Source organism: Xenopus tropicalis, chromosome 3 (assembly GCF_000004195.4).
Source record: "Xenopus tropicalis strain Nigerian chromosome 3, UCB_Xtro_10.0, whole genome shotgun sequence".
Taxonomy (NCBI): Eukaryota; Metazoa; Chordata; class Amphibia; order Anura; family Pipidae; genus Xenopus; species Xenopus tropicalis.
Window position 1 is genome coordinate 99,251,146 of NC_030679.2, and position 21,170 is coordinate 99,272,315.

General features: G+C 37.6%; 1 protein-coding gene across 1 annotated transcript in view; it reads right to left on the minus strand.

Moving 5' to 3' along the window:
• The window catches only part of mindy2 (to MINDY lysine 48 deubiquitinase 2), a 31,147-nt gene extending 16,234 nt beyond the window's left edge, over nucleotides 1-14,913 (minus strand). Inside the window, exons 1-3 of the mRNA XM_002937668.5 lie at nucleotides 14,177-14,913; nucleotides 12,234-12,291; nucleotides 5,322-5,386 (exon numbers count right to left, since the gene is read on the minus strand). Coding sequence (XP_002937714.1) covers nucleotides 5,322-5,386; nucleotides 12,234-12,291; nucleotides 14,177-14,776 — 723 coding nt within the window. The 5' untranslated portion in view covers nucleotides 14,777-14,913. The remainder of the gene's footprint in view (nucleotides 1-5,321; nucleotides 5,387-12,233; nucleotides 12,292-14,176) is intronic.
• Nucleotides 14,914-21,170: the final 6,257 nt, after the last annotated feature.

The following is a 21,170-nucleotide window of genomic DNA, read 5'->3' on the forward strand; positions in this document are numbered from 1 at the left end:
AGTGAACAAACAACTTTTACCAGTGCAGGGCAACAGCACATTATATTTTAATTACTTTTATACACTTTCATTTTTTGGTGTTACTGTTCCTTTAAATACAGAGTTCCATGTACACTAACATAATTTTGGACTCATGCTGCCTAAAATAAAAGTACTGAATATACTGGTAGGAAAATCTGAATAATGGCTAATGTGTAAAAGGGTTGTTTCTCACTAAATTCTGGTTGTATTCAGTAAAAGTAAGGCTAAGTACAGAAGCAAATTGTAAATGGCCAATCTGTCAGCAATGATCTCTAACAAATAAATCAGAGAATTACCTATCACTTTTATAACTGTGTTCTAAACTTAATTACCAATGTAAACTGAAAGAAAATGCCATTCATTATTAGAACAGTCTGCTCTACAGCTAATTAACAATCAAAAAACCAGCACAAACATTTTTTAATTGAAAGAGCTGCTTGCTTTGATGTGAATTAACAAGTTAAAATGATGACAACAGTTTCCTCAACTGGTAACGTATTTTATGGTGAAATGCTTCTTACCCAATGACAAGGCAGGCAAAGGAAACACAGTCTTTTTATTTAGAAGATGACAGCACAGGGTGCTTTTTTTGGTTTAAAATAACTCCTCAGATCAATGGATATCTGCTTTGCCTTTGGAGCTCTCTATTTTTGAAATCAGTAAAAATATTTGTTAAAGGAGAAGGAAAGGTAAAAGCTAAGTAAGCTTTATTAGAAAGGTCTATGTAAATACAGCTATAAGCACTCACAGAAAATCTGCACTGAGTTCTCTATCAAAAGAAACACAGAATCTCTTGTCTTTTTTTGTGTACACATGTACTTCGGTATGAGACTTCCTCTCTTAGAAAAATCCGTCATTCCTGGGGCCCGAATCTCTCTCCCTTCTCCTGCTTCCCCCACCCATAATAATTCATTAGCATTCACTCCCCCTCCCATCAGAATGTGTGATCTGTGCTACCAGCAACAGAAAGCTATGGAGACTGAGCTAAAATGGCAGCTGCTATCTTAAACAAACGGAGAGAGCTTCTAGGGCTGTTTACTCAGGTATGGTAAAGCTTTCTGCAGAATAAATATAGCATTCTAGCTTGCACTATTGAGAGACTAATCTACTGGCAGTAAAATGCCAAATTCCAAAATTCCTTCTCGTTTAAGTACCAGTCTATATCTTACATAAACACTCTATAGCCAGACATACAGGTCAGCAATGTGATTCTAACCTGAAAATCATAATGTTTACTATAGTCCTTAGACTAACCAAGAGGCAGAAAGTGTTACTTTATTTCCATGCCCTTTAATATAGTGATGAAACAATCATCAGTTCAGTATCTTATTTCAGATACAGGAAAGGGAAAATAAACCAAAGCCTTCTGAAGAACAGGTTCATTTTTAAACTACACAAAATATAACAGCAGCAAGAGAAATTCTATACTACTGATATCTGAATGCAGCAAGTAAAATAATTGCTCTTCAGCAAATTTCCATTACCTGACTTTGCTGTATTGTGTAATAACTGTTTTAAAACTAGACACTGGGATCAGTTTGATAGAATGGATACAATACATTCCCCCATTATGTAATTAAACCCAAAAGACATAATGGTTAACAACTTTTCTCAGTATCTTGAAGTTAATGTTTCCCACACATGGTGTAGAATCAATGACTATTGATTGTTTCTCCTTTTGGATATTCAGATATTGCAAATTAATGATAATAGCCAATATACATTTTTTTAAGCCACTGTGCATTTCTCAGCCAACAACCCAAAGTACTTTCCAAGACGGGATTTGTCAGTGAATGTTTTGCTCAAGTCAGTAATATAGTGGGACAAATATATGCATGTTATTTTTGTTTCACTGGAAACTTACTAAACCGCACAAAAAAAATTAATACATATGGCATGGATTTGCTGACACTTAGGGAATACTAAGATATCTGTTAAGGTCCCAACTTTGTTTTACTACAAAATTAATTTTAAAAAGAAAGAAGTGAAAACATTCAAGAATGATGTTTCTTCAAAAAAATATTTGACAAGCTTGGCTTACATGGCATATCACTCAGGCTGAGTACATACAAAAGTGTTTTATAATCACCAGATAAAAAATGATAATGATGATAATAAAATACAACAAAACTTAAATTTTTTAAACATTAATTTTTTAAATGAGGTCAATGCAAAAGTAGGGATATTTAATGACAGAGGCAAATTACAGTTGTTTTGTAAAATGGTTGAAGCCTTCTACACTGATTGTTGTTAAAGGAGAAGGAAAGGCTAAGTCACTTGGGGGTGCCAAAATGTTAGGCACCCCCAAGTGACTTAGATCGCTTACCTTTTACCCCGGGCTGGTGCACCTGTACGGAGAGAACAGCACCAGCCCGGGGTAGCTGCGAGCACTTCCTACTTGCTTGCGCGCGCATGCGCAGTAGAGTGAAAAGCCGAACTTAAACAAGAAAGTCGGCTTTTCACTCTACTGCGCGTGCGCCGGCCCACGGATTTCGCCAGCAGAAGAAAAAGGAAGTAGGAAGCGCTTCCTACAGGTACCCTGGGCTGGTGCCTTTTTCTCCTAACAGGGGCACCAGCAAGGTAGCGATCTAAGTCACTTGGGGGTGCCTAACATTTTGGCACCCCCAAGTGACTTAGCCTTTCCTTCTCCTTTAAAATAGTCCAAAGTCCACCAAGTAAAAGGACAGGTCAACCCAAAAAAAAAACATTTTTTCCCTAATAAAACAAAACCAATTTTGTGACATACATTTGTTTAAATTTCATAACTGTTTTTAGTAATTTTTATATAATTGCTATTAAAAGCAGGGTTTGTCCTTTCTATTCTCTGCCCTGGTGGCTCTGGCGTTTGAAACAATGTAACACAAGCCAACAGACTGGCTTACCTTACTGAAGGAGACAGGTTTTTGCAACATTGTTTAATAAGTCATAACTAGGAGTAAAGCAAATGCTGCTTTAAAGGGGACATATAGGATAAATGGGAAAACCCTAATTTTGTAGGCAATTATGAATATTATACGGTGCTGGTTTCCCTTTGGGCTAAACATTAATCCTATCTGTAACAATGGCCCCTTTATTGGAGCTCCCTATAGATCCTATCACTTCTCTGTCCGAGTTTGAAATGGAGAGTGGGCGTGTCCCAACGGTCCCTGCCAGAAGCACAGTAGGAGAGGGAGAGCCAATCACAGCCCTGCACTCACACAAGCAAAGACAGGCTTCAGTTCCCTATCAGGTCAGCCTAGCTGCTGATTGGTTCCTATCCTACAGTGCAGTGTACGGAGGGCGGCCGGCTCCCCTGCACATCCAGAGAATTCAGCCAGCAGGAAGTGGAACAGATGGGCGGGGCTAGTGGGGTTTTTGTGGAATTTCTCAATAAATCAGTCAGAAACACAACTTTTTTTTAAGCACAATCCTTCTATATCTAGAGGAATATAATTCACTGGTACATTCTTAATTTTTATAGGATATGTCTCCTTTAAATAGCAGATATATTTACAAATAACTTTTAAAGCACTAAAAATATTTAATAAATGTATATTGGAAAGTTTTATTAGGCAAAAAAAAGTTTGGGGTTGACATGCCATTGAAAGGTACTCCACACACTCACATATGTAAACACTATATACCAATATTTATACTAATTGGTTTATTTTAGTATCACAATAGCCTTGGATACTATGCTTGTTCAAGAGATCATCCAAGCACCTCTTATAGGCTTATAGGCTCACTGCCCTCACTGTGAAGAACCCCCTTTGCTGATTCAAATAAAACCTGTTCCTTTCATATAAAGGGAAGCCTCTGGTGTGTTTTTATGGGGAAAAACATTCACCAATATCTGTCTATAATCTCCTCTAATGTACCTGCAAATCACATCATCATCTTTGTTCCAAAGAAACTCCCACCTGTCTGGCTGCTGTGACTGCTTACGTTTGTGTAAACTTTAAAATTGTATCAGTGCGGAGATTAACTGCCCCCCCCTGCATTTTTCACACCTCATTTTCAGGCTGTAACCCCTGCACTGTTTAAACATGTAATCCCCTGCACTGTTCACACCTCTGGCCTCAGGCTCAGACTATAAGCACCCATATTGTTTACCAGTTTATACCTCAGACAGACTGTAGGAGCATTGCCAGCATTGTATATACTCGAACAGCATAGATACTGGCACAGCAAGGCAATTATAAGCAGGTAAAACCTGCACGTTTATTTAGTGCAACACAAAACGAAGGGGGTCACCCCGAAACGTTACTGTGTTGCACTAAATAAATGTGCAGGTTTTACCTGCTTATAATTGCCTTGCTGTGCCAGTATCTATGCTGTTCGAGATTGGATTGGAGGGTGCCGTTCCCTCTTGATACCGGGCACCAGGCTTAAGTTTTTTCTTTTGGAGGAGCCAGGGTGTGCTGGTGAGTTTTTCTTTATCAGCATTGTATATACTGCCTGCCTGTTTGCCCTATGCTGCCTGCTGCATGTAGGGCAGCACTTTATTTGGTTTATTAGCCACAGAATGACTGGAATGATACAATTTATTATCTAAAAAAATTCTCAGATCCTTCTGGATTAAGGATGCTCCCAACACACTAACATTTAGCATATAACTCACATTTTCTTTTTACTAAAGTGCATAACTTTGCATTTATCAACACTGAACCACATTTCCCACTTCGCTGCCCTGTTTTCAATTTTGTCAAATAGCTCTGCATCCTAAATGGAACTTCAGAGATGTATTTTGTTTCACTGGGCACAGGAACAATCATTTATGTCTTATTCTATAAAGTTTGTAAAGCGTCACTGCATCAAGAGGAGGGACATTTGACAGCTAAACTAAATTGTCTTGAATTTTATTCAGCATATTGATTATCTAACAGAACGGTATTAAAACTAATTCACTTTAGAAACACAATGTGCTGCATTAATACAATTTACAAATTGGAAATTCCAAAGATAAGAGAACATCTATAATACATGTTTAATAATTTTTGTTGTAACTAACCTAGATCTTTGGGCTTATCAAATAAGTTCATTTATGATTCTTCTATCTTCTTCATTTCCATCTGCAAATAAAAACACCCCCTTCAAAATGTAAAGGTGCATATGCACATGGAAGCTTATTTGAACCAGCCAAGGTGTTTTCATAACTGGGCTGGACATTTTTTTGTGAGATTTGATAAAAGGGGTGCAGCTACATTAAAAACAGGTTTTGGGGTGGATTGTCACAGAAATCATGTAGGAGACCCTGAAACTTTCCACAATTTTCTGTAAATATGTAAACAAATATTTTAAAGCAATAACATTTTAATTACCTGCTCATAGTTCAAACGTTGCACTTCAGATATTTCTTTTGGTTTTGCATCTAAAATGTAGTCTCCTGCAATAGAAATTCAACAGCTTTGATAATTATCAGAGATTTTGATCTGAGCCTGAGATCTGAAAAGGTAAGTCTCTAGATTTTATAAGCAAATTTGTACTCAGCAGCACAATCCATATCCACTGCTAAAGAATTCAGGGTCTCTGAATTACTGAGTATTCTGCAGAACATTTACATTACTTTTACTCACTGTAACCTAATTACTACTCTTTGTGGTTAGTAAATTAATACCTTAAGATTGCTTCATATGGATCAGAAATCTCCAACAATACGGCTGCATTTGCAGAATGCCGACTCTTGTTCTATGTGTGGGGCCCCCAACCATTTGGGGTTATCAGGGCAGCAACTGAAATTCTGTTGGTAAACAAATCTTATCAGTTCCTGGAAGACTCTGCCAAACCTAAGGAAAGGCAGTCCAACAGAATGGTTCAGCACAGTTTCCATAAGTGGAGCTAAATTACATGCCACAGCTGATCAGTCAGCCCATAAGCCAATAAAGTCTCCGACTTTGGTTTGGTTTTTTTTATACAGTAAGATAAGAAAAAACAGTAGGATACAACACTTTGTTTATCTCACTGATGAGTTGTTGAAAGGCTAACTACAAAAATAGGTAAAAAGAATTCCCAAAATTAGGCTCTTGTGGCCAGCACACACATGTTCTGTATTGTAGAGGTTTGTAAACGACAATAAACTTTAACACTTGAGTATAAAATGATAAAATCGAACCAAGGGCCCTTGTTTCCCTGTATTCCAAATGCTTATTCGCACAATATTAACAAATAACCTATCAAGATACAGATATTACCTACTGCACCACATTATACATCCATTTTGCCACATACTGCAAAAATGTGCAATTAAACCATAATTCATCAAAAGGAGTACATGGGAAACAGTTCATAAAATAGCCACATTAATTCTAATTCTTTTGAAACCCACCATAAAATTAAAAACTGTTCATAACACTGGAAAGCAGGAAAGTGCAAGTTAACAGTACTGCAATGAAGTGGGTTATGCACAAAAAGTGCTATAGTTTATTACATATCCGTCATGCTTTCTTTTGTTGTATTTATGAAACTACAAATAAAATCATTAGAAACAAAAAGGTTTGTTCATGGAATGTATGGAAATGTATTATAAAAAGTCACCAAAAGAATTTTCCTGTACAGGTATGTGGCCTAATATTCAGAATGCTTGAGACCTGGGGTTTTCCGGATAAGGGATCTTTCCGTAATTTGGATCTCCATAACTTAAATCTGCTAAAAATTATTTAAATATTAAATAAACCCAATAGGCTTGTTTTGCCTCCAATAAGGATAAATTATATCTTAGTTGGGATCAAGTACAAGGTACTGTTTTATTACTACAGAGAAAAAGGAAATCATTTAAAAAAAATTAGAATTATTTGCTTATAATGATGGAGTCTATGGGAGATGGACTTTCCGTAATTCGGAACTTTCTGGATAACAGGGTTCCAGATAAGGGATCCCATACCTGTACTAAACAAAGATAACAGTGAACTTTTAGGTTACAATGTACCTTTAATTTAATGCCTTTAGAATGCTGCAGCATAAACAGTAGCTGACAGAAATTAGTTTTTTGGAAAATGAGGCATGGCTGTATCTGCAAACAGATTGATAGCTGTTAAAAACTACTCTATAAAATTATTAATTGCAGCTACTTTGCAATTACATGTACTTTGCATTTCTTACTTATTTGTTATATCAAACATTTACTTGATTATAACAGTGTATGTATGGAGTATTAAAGAAAAACAACTGCATTTTTGCCCTGAACTATTAGCTCAGTTATGAAAGTGAGCAGTAATCTTAGAGAAAAACACTGGATAGACAAGAATTATGTTCCGCTTTGGTAAATTCACATTCAGCAAGGTTCACAGCAGCCAGTTAGCTTTGTGGCATTTGGGAATGAGTTACGCCAGCAAGTTCTTCAAAACCTAATTAAAGGCTTTTGTTCATGCAAGTACTCATAAGTATATAAATAACTATTAAATTGCAGATCTAGACAAGCTAAATATAGCAAAGAACCACCTAGTTGAGCAAGCCAATAGTTTAGAACATAAAAATATCTCTGTACATTGGTTGGAGATTACTGTTGCAATTGAGCAAGCTCTGCAAGTGACCAAAATGTGACCCTCAACAGAGCTAAGGATATTAGTCCCTGCATACCAGAACCTGAGCCAATCATTATTCCATATATAGGGGTGGATTTATCAATGGGTGAGAGTTGGAGTTCACCATTTGATAAATAAGCTTCAAAAATATTACAGGAATGAATTAAAAGTGTTGAGCTCTATTCTCACAATTTGATAAATCCTACCCCTAAGAGTTAATATCTACTGTATTAAAACTTCTTAAATAACCAGCATGTTCTCTACCTCCAAGAGTTAATATCTACTATATTAAAACTTCTTAAAATAACCAGCTATATACATATGTGTTCAACATAAGCCCAATAAATAGAGCTTTTATTCGAATAATTATGACCATTTTGTTAACTCCAGACAGTGGTTAGGCGAGCAAGTGGTTAAAAAAAAAAAAAAAAAAAAAGGATTATTGATTAGTACTTTATAAGAAATATAAATTAATATAATAAAGAAAGACAAGCACATTGGTTTGGGGCTCACATTAAACATAAGTGTGTACTGTGCTTTTTTCCACAGGGCCAACTAGCAAAAATAACAATTGCCTGAAATGCAAAAACCTTTGAATCCCTTGTTTTGTTGTAAAGCAGTCAGACATAGCTATCTGGTTACTAAAGCATGAGCAACAATTTAAATATAAAAATAAAAAAATAGGGGAGCAATGCAAGCATGAAAAAAGTTCCATGAGGGTGACAAATAAGGACTGTGATTGTCCATATGGTAGCCCAATGTGGACTGGCAGACTACAGAAGGCTCCGTTTGGCAGTACACATGGTCTTTATGCCTTCACAATTTGCCTTAAAGTCAGAAATTAAAAAATGAGCACCTATTATGAGGCGACTGGGGGCAAATGTCAAAGGGGTTGACGTGTTGCTCGCAAACAACATGGGGATCACTGTTGTAGAAAAATATAATAACATATTAAAGTTTATTTAAAGGTGAACTACACTTTTTAAAGCAGCAGTCATGGCTTAAATGAAGAATGAAAGCCTACCTACAGCCCCATTCCCCTGCAAAAGTCTCCCATGCCCTTCCAAACCGCACCAACTCAAGGCCACAGAACTGCATCTATCTAGGTACCTGGTGTGTAAACAAATGCATTGTAGTGAAGCAGGTTTGTCAGGTGCCACCTCAAACCACTTATGTCCTCTTCTGTGCAAAAGTCAAGATGGAGCACAAACAGTTGAAGCCAGGTTCGTGTTGCCTTTAACTGTTCATGCTCCTGCGGTAAGCTTACACAAAAAAAAAAGGACCCAAAGTGGCACGAGCTGGTGACCACCAACCCTGCTATTCTTTTCTAAACAAAACACTGAATTACTGTATATACTCGAGTATAAGCCTAGTTATTCAGCACCCAAAATGTGCTGAAAAAGTCGCCCTCGGCTTATACTCGAGTCGGGTGCCATGGGCAACCTGACCCTCCAGTGCCCTGGCCGCTCTTAAATTCATCTTTATTTACCATCCTCACCTGTCCCATTCTGCACTAGACATTGCACTTTAAAACTATATATAGTTTATATAGAATATAAAGGATTTTACCTCTTTGTGTTTTAGCTTGGTTGCTGTTTGAGCTAAGGGGGTAGTACTCTTAAGGTATCATTGTTGATACCATATTGTTTTTGTCCACCCTTTTCTCCACTTACAGAGCTAGTTTACTGTTTTTCTTAAAAAAACATATACCCCGCTGATGCATCATTTAATGTAATTTCATTGGTATTTATTTTGATTATTGAAACTTAGCAATTATTGAAACTTTCCCACCCTAGGCTTATAGTCGAGTCAATAAGTTTTTCCAGTTTTTTTATGTAAAATTAGGTACCTCGGCTTATATTCGGATCGGCTTATACTCAAGTATATACGGTACATGTATTTCTGCAGAATATGCTAATAATAATAAGAAAAGTTTCCTATGATTTCACAATATGTATTTATTAATTATTCTATATTCTAAATAGATGGGTTGGTCTCTGAAACAAATTATCACACAGGGAAATACCTTTATGATTTATATAGCATTTAAAGGGGATATTCACATTTATATTACATTTCAGTATACTGCTTTTAGAAATACCTAAACAAGAATGCAACTAGCATTTCTTCACAGGATTTCCAAACAACAGTGGTTTATAAGGTAAAATAACATAAATATGTAGTCTGAGACACTTGGTGATTTCCAAACACTTAGAGGCAGATTTATCAAAACACGAATTCGAATCCCGAATGGGAAAAATTCGGATTGGAAACAAAAATTTCTGAAGATCGCAAATATCACGAAAATGCTTATGAAAAAATCGTATTAGTCCCGATAATATCGTATTGGCGATTCGAAAGCCACAAAATTTTCGTACCGAACGATTGTAAACAGTGGCAAAACCGATCTGATTTTTTTTTCGCTAAAAATATGAAGAATTTGCGCAAGGTACGAAAAAGTCACGGAAAATACAATTGGACTGATCGAACGAACGCTTGGAGCGTTCGAGGATAAGTAAATGTGCCCCTTAATCATTGGATAAGACCATGCTCATTACTAAAGGTCATACATGGTCCATACAAGGGGCCTTTCTATTGTTGCGCGCACTTGGGCTGACAGCACAAATCACCCTAGAGGTCCTAATCTGCCAGTGTACTGCACACTAGCTGACATGCTGCACTGGCAGAACCAAAGTTAAAAGCTCTTACATTTAGATCATTAGTAACTGTCTTAGGTCTTGGAAACTGTCACTCTATCTCTCTAACTCAATTGATGAGCAATACAACTGCATATATTTGTCACTCCTCTCTAGAACCTATAAGAATAAGATTGTTCGAAGAAAATGGGACTAGAGGTGTTGGGAATGCGCAAGGAGCCATTGCTGCAATTAGTGCTCTTTCACCAACGCTGAAGTAGAAGGAATACGCTTAGAGGGGCGCTCAATACAGCAGTTCTAACAGGAACACTTTGGCAGTTTTGGCAGTGGGCCACACATACGTAAACACATTAAAATAAGGATTTTTATTAATGTATACTTACTTTATTGACAATTCTCTTGATTTAGAGCAATCTCTTTAAAAGTGAGCATTCCATTTAAGTCAAATATAGGGGCAGTTTGTCTTTTGCTTTAATTATTTTCAATACGATAATTTTTGCAGGAGTGCTGGTGCCTTTTGTTTCGTATAAAATTAGGAACAACCAAATATACGATTCATCTCTAACTTTTAACAAGTATATTCAGATACAAAAAGTAAACATACAAAAAAAATTAATACTATTTATTTGCAAAAATAATTCTAAAAAACAAAACAAAAAAATTCCTTTGCAAAAGTAAATTATTTGAAAATTGATAACATGTAATGAGCCTTTTATATTTTTACCAGATGTACAATTTTATATTTCATCTAGCAGTCATAAATGACATTTTCAAGCAAACCTTGCCTAGTGCAGGGCCATAACTATCATAGCATTGAAAAAAAGACCCAGATTTCATAGTCATTTGAGTTTTTCCTATTTTGGCAAGAGGACCATCAGTGTTTGAATAGGTTCATTGACAAATCCCAAAAATATGTGGACACACCTTTATCACTGAGATTATCAAACTTTAGGCATCACTTTCTAAAGGCATATGGCACATGGGCGATTTGACTAGAGTTGCCCTCCAGCAGAAAACTGTGGTGTTCAAAATGCCCTTGTCTGACTGTCAGCGCTGCTTATAGTACTGATGTAAAGCACATAATTAAACACAGACATATCAGTAACAGGCACACCTTAGGAGTGTTGATGGAGGAATCTGTCGCCTACTGCTTTGTGTACATTGAACATGATGCAGATTCATCAGGAGCAATAATGGGAAGACTGTTTTGCCCACCACTCAAAACACTGTATGTGCCACAGCCCTCAATATGGCCCAAAGCAATGTACGTAGTGAGGAAGGGGTTTGGGAGAAGAGAAGACCTTTCCACTTGCTGGAAATGCTAATTTGCTGTTAGATACAGATGAAATTCTATAATGGGGTGACTGTTATGACAATACCCTAACGCCTGCAACAGTCAGTTAATTAGCATGCTCCCCGCCCTCTCTTTCTCTTTCTCAGATTTTTCCACAAATCCGATGGCAGACTGGAGTACAGGCTAGTCCTAGAAGCGTAAACCAATAAACAGGAAAACAGGTAACTTTTTGTGCCTGTACCCTTAATCAAGAAGAATCATTCTTGGGACACGTGACTTTTTCAATTACCTTCTATTTTTTATTTTATCAAGGGGTTACTGTGTCAGTTTTTTACATTATTGCATCTACACTCCCATTTATTTTTTTTCCATTTGCAGCAAAAGGTACGATTTGAGCCAAGCATGGGGTGGGATGCTGGCAAATGCATAAAATCCAATTTTTCAACATATTTGTATTCATAATAATATAGGTGGGGGCACCTAAACTATTTTCTGTACCAAGGCAAAATGAAGATCCCAGTAATATATTTAAAGAAGGTTGATTGGTTTACGTAAACATTATGGTTTCAACTAAATATCCTTGGGGTATCTTTGTTTTACACACCACATTCAAAGCTTACTACATTACAAAAGCCTTGCCAAATGTTTAGGAAAGTAATTTTGTCTATGTATTACCCTTAAAACTTATAACACATAGAACTAACTGAGTGTACAGTAAGATACCAAATGTGTTTGCTTGACAATATTTTATTTTTGGCTTACCTAGGTATTCCATAAGCTGCTCAGCCGTAATAATTTCCATCATTGATGGCAATTTTACCTGCAACACAAAGCCAGCGTTAATAAATACACCTTACTAGATTATCAAGCAGTTATTTCAATTGAAAGGAGAAATAAAGCCTAACTAAAGAAATAGGCTAGATATGCTGCACATTATGTTTTGGGCTTCTGTACCAGCACAAGGCAACCACAACATTTTACAGTAAAGCTCTGTGCCCCCAGTAGCTCCCCATCTTCTTTTCTGCTGTTACTGAGCTTAGGGGCAGACTTACAATATACTTGATATATAGAATATAAAATGTCCCAATATAATGCTGATTAGTAATAATACAGATTATTACTACATGGCAGCTCATAAATCAGTGCAATTTGAATCAGAATTGAATAATAAGCTCTGTAGTAGCTGCTTATATAACAGAACTTGATAATTTGCTATGACACCTAAGCTTAGCTACTCAACAGCTGCCCAGAGCATACTGAGTATGTGAGATGCTATTGAGATGCTGAAACTTTAGGCTGGTGAAATAAGTTCAGTATCTAAAAATAGGATTTTTAGCCATATTCATTTTTAGGATTTCAGTTGCATATAAGAACAAATGTATTTTGACACAGATTTTATTTATCAATAACCTATTTTAATTTCAGAGTTTTTAGAAGACACTCCCTGATGGAAGTCTGCACATATTAAAGTGGAAGTTCACTTAAATTTAATTTTATTATGGTGCAGACATTGCTATTAATTTTTTGCAGTTTTTCAGTTATCAAGCTTTTTGTCCAGCAACTTTTTTGTCTTATTTACCTTAGCAACCAGGCAGTTGTTTGAATAAGAGACTGGAATATGAATAGGTGAGGGACCAAATAGGAAGATAAGTGATAAAAGTTAACAATAACAATGAAACTGCAGCCTCAAAGAGCAATTGTTTTTTGGCTCCCAGGATCAGTATCCCCCATTTGAAAGCTAGAAAGAGGCAGAAGAAGGCGGCAAATAATACTAAATTTATACAAAAACCCAATGAAGACCAGTTGCAAAGTTGCTAGGAGTAGGACATTCTACAATATACTAAAAGTTAACTTAAAGGTGAACTGAATATCAAGATAAATCATACATCATATATTAGGTATGCATTTTTACTTGCAAACAGCACTGTGAGCAGAACCTTAGTGATGCGGAGTATGTTAGGTTGAAGACTTTGGAAAAAAAAGCGATGCAAAGGGCTTTCCACCAGCGACTCCTTTTGTTGCCGGTGGAAAGCCTTTAACGGAGCAGGTTGTCGCCTGCGATAGCAGAGATCTCCATGGGTTCTTACCCTTAAGCAGCACTGACATTGTATTTATCAGCAGGATGTAGAGAGTAAATGCTGAGAGTGTTGAAATAAACGAGGACATGAAGAGATATGCAAATATATATGTGTGTGTGTGTAAAAAAGTCAATGTGACAGTAAATTTGTAATTATGTACAATTACTAAGTCTCCTTATATTTTTAATAAACTATTGCTGTAATGTAGTATTATGACTTTTGAACAGATTTAACTTATAACTTTGTTGGATGTCCCTCCCCAACGAGAACAAATTCTATTTTTTACAGCATCCACCAGTCAGGAGCCTGTAAAAGGTCTACTTGCCTTGCTTTGAAACTCTGATCAAGCCTCCAAAGCTAAATATTATCTGCAAGTAGCTTTACGCACGAGTTTCTACCCATGTCCACACCTTCTAAACAAAAAAAAAAGGATTGTTTAAATCAGTTCTTTTGCTTGCGTAGATAGGGGAGCATCTGCAATGGCACATATGCAAACTGGTCCTGAGTGACTGACCTAGAGGACTGAATTTGCAAAATGTCATCCCACTCTCACAGAACATACCATCAATGAGAATGTGGGGTGCTGAGATGTCTAGCTGAGGTTTCTGGGATAATCTGAAAACATACCTTCCAGGCCAGAAGCAGGACATTCATAATAGCCAACAAGGGACATGGACCATTCTCATTCTGAGTTACTATTGGCGTGCTCTGCTCTTTCCATTGGATCCATTTAATATGATACACTGACTGCCCAGGGAACCTGTCCCTTGGAGCCACTCCATCTTGGCCTTCCTCCCCTTCCTCTGTAGCACTGCCTTTCTCATCTGGCCCCTCGCTGTTTAACTCGGAGCTGGGACATGACAGGAGGTTGGAGAAGGACGCCAGTGAATCCAGGCTCTGGGAGGCTGCAGGTAGGCTCTGCCCGCTGCTGCTTGGTTCCTCGGGGGTAAGTGACTGAGGGACTGAGAGGGCAGGAGGGGAAGATTCCGTGCCATTTTCCCCCTGGCTACATGCAGGCGGTAAAGTAACCGATGCTGCCAGTTCCGAGCCCTGATTTGATTCCTGCACCCCTAAAACCGCATCTCCTTTGCTTTCTTTAACCAGTGCTTGGGCTCCGTCATCATTAAGCCTCTCGCTGTTCTCGTTCTCCTTTTCCAAGTGATTTTCCGTTACACAGGGGATATGACTGGCCGCAGGTAGAACCGGTAGGGAAGTCTCCATGGCCATAAGCCACTGACTTATTTTACTTAAATTGCACCGGCTCCTCAGCTGTTGCCCCAGAAGCCATGACAAGCCCGCCCCTTGCGTCACGTGTGTGCAGCACGACTCACAGTACGTAACCAATCCCAGTGCTCGGATTGTTTTGCCTGTAGACGAGTTGTCAATAAAGTTTTCAGATAAAAAAGGCGTTGTCAGCTGATTGTTTACCTCAGATTACTTGTGTTTCCAAATGTTTATCATGTAGAGCAGTTTCAGGGCAATAACTGTCTGTATTAACGGTTAGGGGGTTAATGGGAAGTGACACGGGTGGGTTAGAACGTTGCTCTGTCAGCTTGAAGATAGACTGCCCTGTATGCATGCAGTCTAGACAGGGTTGGTGATAATCAGACCATAGGGAGGCGTTCTCGTTTCAGATAGGGGTCATGCGTACCCTTTTCTGCTCATTTGTTCTAATTATAAATACTTAAGATCACCAGCCAGGGCAATGGCACACGGGGCGTTTTGTCTCCCTGTGGGAACAATATTCCTGGAAATGCTTTTGTATGTCTTCTAAATTGAATAGTCCTCTTTAAAACGTGCCTCATTACACATGTTTGCACAGTTAACGTAAATGTACATGAAATGTTTTGCTTGAAATCGCATTAGAACTGAAAATAACCTTCTAAAAGGATTTCACTCGGGTGACAAACTGAAACATCTCATGTGACGAGACCCTAACCAATAAGAATTACATATGACGTGGGGGGAGCAAGATTTCCTGAGGGCAACAAAACTCTCCCTGTGCAATAAAAATCGGTCTTTTATTGAGATTTGTAGTGTGAGCATTGTGTACTCTGTGGGATGGGGACAAAATATCCACCTTTTAAATAGTGAATAACCACCAAGCGCTGGTTCCTGTCATTTAATGAGATGTGATATAGAACTAGACTATGCAGCAAGATATTTTTGAGTGATATGTCCCTGACCTTGAATTCGCTGCTGATTCTCATTCATTTTTAAAACTGGGGATCATTATTATCATGTTGCCACCCACCTGTATAGCTACAAATGCTCAGAATTGGCCTGTTTGCCATTACCCTAATAGGGAATGTTAATGCAGATGGAATATGTTTTTTCTATGCTGTACAGTTCTAATCAGAAACAGCATTTTTTTTCCCCAAGCAGCTATCTATCTAGGAATGTGGTCTCCTATTTGGTTACTGAGCTAACACGAGGTCTGCTGGTCTATACCTGGAGTTCCTTTCTTGGTACATTTAGTATTTTTTAGCTTTACGTCTATGTAGTCTATCCAAAGCTAAGTAGGATACTGTCACTTAAATTTTCTGTCCCAAGAATTAGCTAAACCATTCATGTGCTTGCTAAACATAAAACTGTGCCATCTTGTTAAAGGGATACTGACACTAAAAAACGACTCCTCAAAATATGAATGTACATAAAAAGTTGCCTATAGGTCATGTTGATTGATTTTCGTTGAGAGATTTGCTTTTGTAAATAATTGTTACTTGAAGTTCTTAAACCTGACTGTTTTGCCAACCTGACTGTCCCTTCTCAGCCTGTCAGTTATAGCTTCAAATGCTAACAGCCTCCTACTGGACAAATATGGCAGCCCCCTTATAGGGGAACATGGGGGATCAGACAGGTAATATAAAAGCATTGGGCAAATACTTTTATGGCAAAAATTAAGGTCATGCAAAGACAATGTTATGATAGATGTAAAAAAAAGGTTTAATTCTGGTGTCGGTATCTCTTTAAGAAAAAAGTGTCCAAATGCTTTAATCTTGCCCAGCTTGACAAGTCAATTAGCGTGCAATTTGGTACATCTCAAATATTTTTAAAAACATGGCTAAAAGACTGACAGAATAGTGTTAAAATGCTATAAACAGGATTAGCACATGCTTACTGGTGCAGAAGGTGCTTAAAAATATGGGTATAACACCCTATGCACTCATAGGTCTGTACAACTCCTGTTTTTAGCATTTTGTGCTTTGCATTGATACCACACCTGGTATCTGGAGAGATAATGCACCACATGAAGATTGTGGAGTCTATATAGTGTTTTGTATGACTGTAACCTTGTTATAAGTGGGGCTGAACCAAAATGGGGCAAAAACCTGTTACAAACACTTTAAAATATCTCCTATGTTTAGAATCATAATATAAAGTGGACTTTTATGACAATGACTTAAAAGAAAAGCTGGCTTTGTAAAACCTTGTCTTATTAAGATCCACAGTGCCTTCTTACAAACCCAAAAGCCAATCATCAAATATGTCTTAGGCAATGTTTATAAGCAGGGCAGCCACAAAGGGAAGCACAGAAACTATTTTAGTAGGGTACAGTCACATTGCAGTCCTTGAAAATTTACCACTGTTTAGTAAGTCACATGCCAGGCTTCATGGATTTGCAGCTTCACACCTCTTTGCACAAAAAAAGGGGAAAACAGTAAGTGCCAAGCAAGGGGGCTCAGAGAGAGAACACAACTGGGACCTTCTTTAGAAAGGACCAAGGCAGAGATGTAGCAATGGAATTATTACAATAAAGCACAACGGTTTGATTTTCAAGTCAAATTTGCCATGGTCCATTTAATCAGTTTATAATCATATTGGAAAACCTATGTGTTATGTTACTTATACAGCGGAGCATGAATGACCACCCATCATTAGGTGGTGTCTATACTTGATACAAAGCAGTGAGGCTGATTTGCTATTACACTAAGAATTCATTTTGATCACTCCAATGACAGTTTGAAAATAAATTAAAAGATCTGGCTGGTTGGTGCACTTTAGAATCTATGTTAGCACCATTTTATGTATACATTATAACTAAAATTTGCACAAATAAATGTATCAGTTTATATGTATACCATGTTACTGGATATTTCTGTAACAAAGATACCGGTGAATCAATGGACACGATGACGCATTTATCAAATAAGCCACACAAGTAGTTAAGAGCATTAGAGCATAAATCACGGCACAATTGTAATCTCCGAGGGAATCCAGAGGAGGGCCTTTATTTTGTTATTCCATGTATGATGGTATGTAACAGTTACGGTCAAGGCTGTGAATGCCAAAGATCTAGATTCTCCCACTACTTGGTATAATTTCACTGGGTCCGTAGGTCTGATGATCTACTGACGAATTACAAATAAATAAAGCAAACCTTTTTTTGAAAAGTAAATAAGCACTTCTCCTTTCACCCATTTGTTCCTTGTTATTAATATAAAATTCACGAGTGCACGATTTCCTAAACAAGAATCTCTGGCAGCCGATTGGCTTTGGGTAACGGTGGCCCATCGTAAAGTGGAGCGATGTTTAACGTCAATGACCTAAACCACTCCCTGGAACAAATACTCAAAACGCTGGAGGGTTAAACTACTGAGAAAGAGGGTGACGCCCGTGATGTCACTGGACCCTACATTCACGCCCATTCCCCCCACCGTGTTTCAGCGACGCCCTGTAGAGATCATTTTTTGGCAGGAAGTTGAGAAAGGACATAGCGCATGCGCATTTGAGAGAAAAAAACCCCTGAAAACAAACTGGTTTCGCCCTTTAGCTAGCCGTTTAGGGCCTTTAGAAGACAGAGTTTTATAGTTATGGCAAGCGGTGGCTAAATTTATACGTTTGTAATCCTGTATTGCAAGTTAAGAACCCCGGAAGTCTAAGTTATTAGAATTTTGCTCCAAATAAAAACTGGATTCGTTACTGAATATTAAACATGCAGAGGTTTTACATGGTTGTCACTAAAGCACTATGCTTATTCATGCTACTGTGATGTGTTATATGTTACAGAATTGCCCATTTGAATACCTTAAGGTGGTAATGTTGGCATCATGCAAGTAGTCCTGATATCGTACCAGTAGGATAGCCACCTTTCTGGAAAAAAATCCTGGCCTTCCTTTATCTTTCTTTCCTCTTAAAGGAACAGTAACACCAAAAAATGAAAGTGTATAAAAATAATTACGATATTATGTACTGTTGCCCTGTGCTGGTACAGCTGGTGTGTTTGCCTCAGAAACAATACTATAGTTTATATAAACAAAGCTGCTGTGTAGCCATGGAGGCAGCCATTCAAAGTAGAAAAGGCACAGGCACAAAGAAGATAACAGATAAAGCCCCATTATATTCTACAGAGCTTATCTGTTATCTGCTATGTAACCTGTGCCTTTTCTCCTTTTTTCCAGGTTGAATGGCTGCCCCCAGGGCTACACAGCAGCTTATTTATATAAACTATAGTAGTGTTACTTTAGCAAATACATAACTTCACCTGTGCAGGGTAACAGTACATTATATTTTAAATACCTAAATACACTTTCATTTTTAGCGTTACTGTTCCTTTAATAACATTGGCATTAACTATCATTTTTACCAGTCAGGCCGGTAAAATATAGGCCAGGTTGCAACCCTACACCCAAAAGATGCATTTTTCTTACATATACTGTGCTTTGCAATTGTAAGGCAAGTTTATATGAAATGAGGCAATTAAAGGATTATAACAATATTTTGTCTTATAGATATGGAGATCTTTTTACAGCCAAGCACAACTAAATAGCTGTTTTTCTTCTTGCTGACAGATTTAAGTCAGCCTTGCATCCTTTGCACAAAAGTAAACTAAAAAATGATTTGATGTAATTTTATAGAGAAACTATACCCCCTGAAAATTGCAGGTGTCTAAAAAAATATATTGCATAAAACAGCCCATATGTAATACACTGTTTTAGCTAAATCATTTTCATTAAAATTACTTTTTTTTTTTTTAGTATGTGCGATTGGATAAGAATAGAGAATTGTCATTTTAGGCTAATGTCCTACGGAGCAAGTTAGTCACCCACGGTAGCAGAGATCTATCTATAAGTGACTACATCACTCCTTGGGACATTACCCTAAAGTACTAATGGCGTCCCCCTGACTTAAACTGTTTACTGTGCTCACACACACAAACCAAGGGCACACATACATGTGAGTTTTGTCTTTTACTCCCCCACTTTTAATTATGTTACAGTTAGTTTAATGCCCCACAGGGAGAATAGTTGCATGCAATAAATTAGAGTGACTTAGTGATGCATATGCTTACCCACTGACGGTTCACATTTTTGCCGGCAGGAAGGCATTTCAAGGAAATACGTCACCTGGTAGCAGAGAATTATCACAGGCGACTAATCTGCCTGTGGGGCATTAGTCTTAGAGCTAAAATAATCTCTGAGGGAGCACAGACTATCACATAACAGTGGTTCAAGGTAAAAGAATAACTGATGTATATATAATAATACACTCATAATGTCAGAGGGAAAATGGCTGCCAGGAGAACGCTGCTATTTGTTTTAGGAAAATGTGATGGTTCTGGCGAACAGAGGGGATATATGCAATACAAATGGTGCAGTTTTGGTTGGGGAAATGTGCCCAACTTATGTACATGGTAGGAAAATGTAGGGTTTACATGTCCTTTAAAAGAATCACTAGGTAGTCATTCAGTAAGTGTATTTAATATGTGGCACACACCGAAGGAGAAAGCTGCATTGCTTTCACAGCTAAATCTCTTGTGGGCCTAAAAAGGCAGAGGCTTACATAACACACTTAAAAACTTTTTTCTGTCTGGTGACTATCCAGTGTTGGTAAATGCTGCCATGAAGAGTGAAACAGAGGAATAGAAATTACAGTATGTCAATAAAATGTCTATTCTTTCATAAAGGAAACAGAACTGCACAATATGTATAGCCTTCTTACACCCACTTGCATAACAGGACCAACAGAAGTTTATGTTGTGGTTTCTGAATCTATTGTACCATTTTCTAGTCAGGCATTTGAACTAGCATTCATTGCAATGATGAAATGCTGATGTGCAATAAGAAGCCTAGTTTTTTTTCATGCAGACACAGTGTCTTTGAAAAATCCCCCTACAGGTTTCATCATGCAGATATTAGGAGGGAGTTAGACTATGAATAGGACAGATCAATTACCAAGAACAATGAGGGATACGATTGGAAATCCTCCTCACAGCCTAGAGGAGAATGACAGGTGATAGGCTAGGCTGAACAGTTAGGAACATTGTGAGCTTTGTGATCTGGAAAAAACAATAGAAGAAAACTTCCAACAGTTAAACTTTCAAGTCTGCGGACTAGTATTAGGTGTAGTTCTTTCCAATTTAAAAACTAACCAAGCTAACTTTTGGGGCTGATTAACTAATCCACGAATCCGAATGGGAAAAATTCGGATTGGAAAACGAACATTTTGCGACTTTTTCGTATTTTTTGCAACTTTTTCGTAGCCGTTACAACTTGTGCAAATTGTTGCGACTTTTTCATAGCCATTACAAAGTTCGTGAATTGTCGCGACTTTTTCATAGCTATTATGACTTTCGTGAATTGTCGCAACTTTTTCATAGCCATTACGACTTTCGCAAATT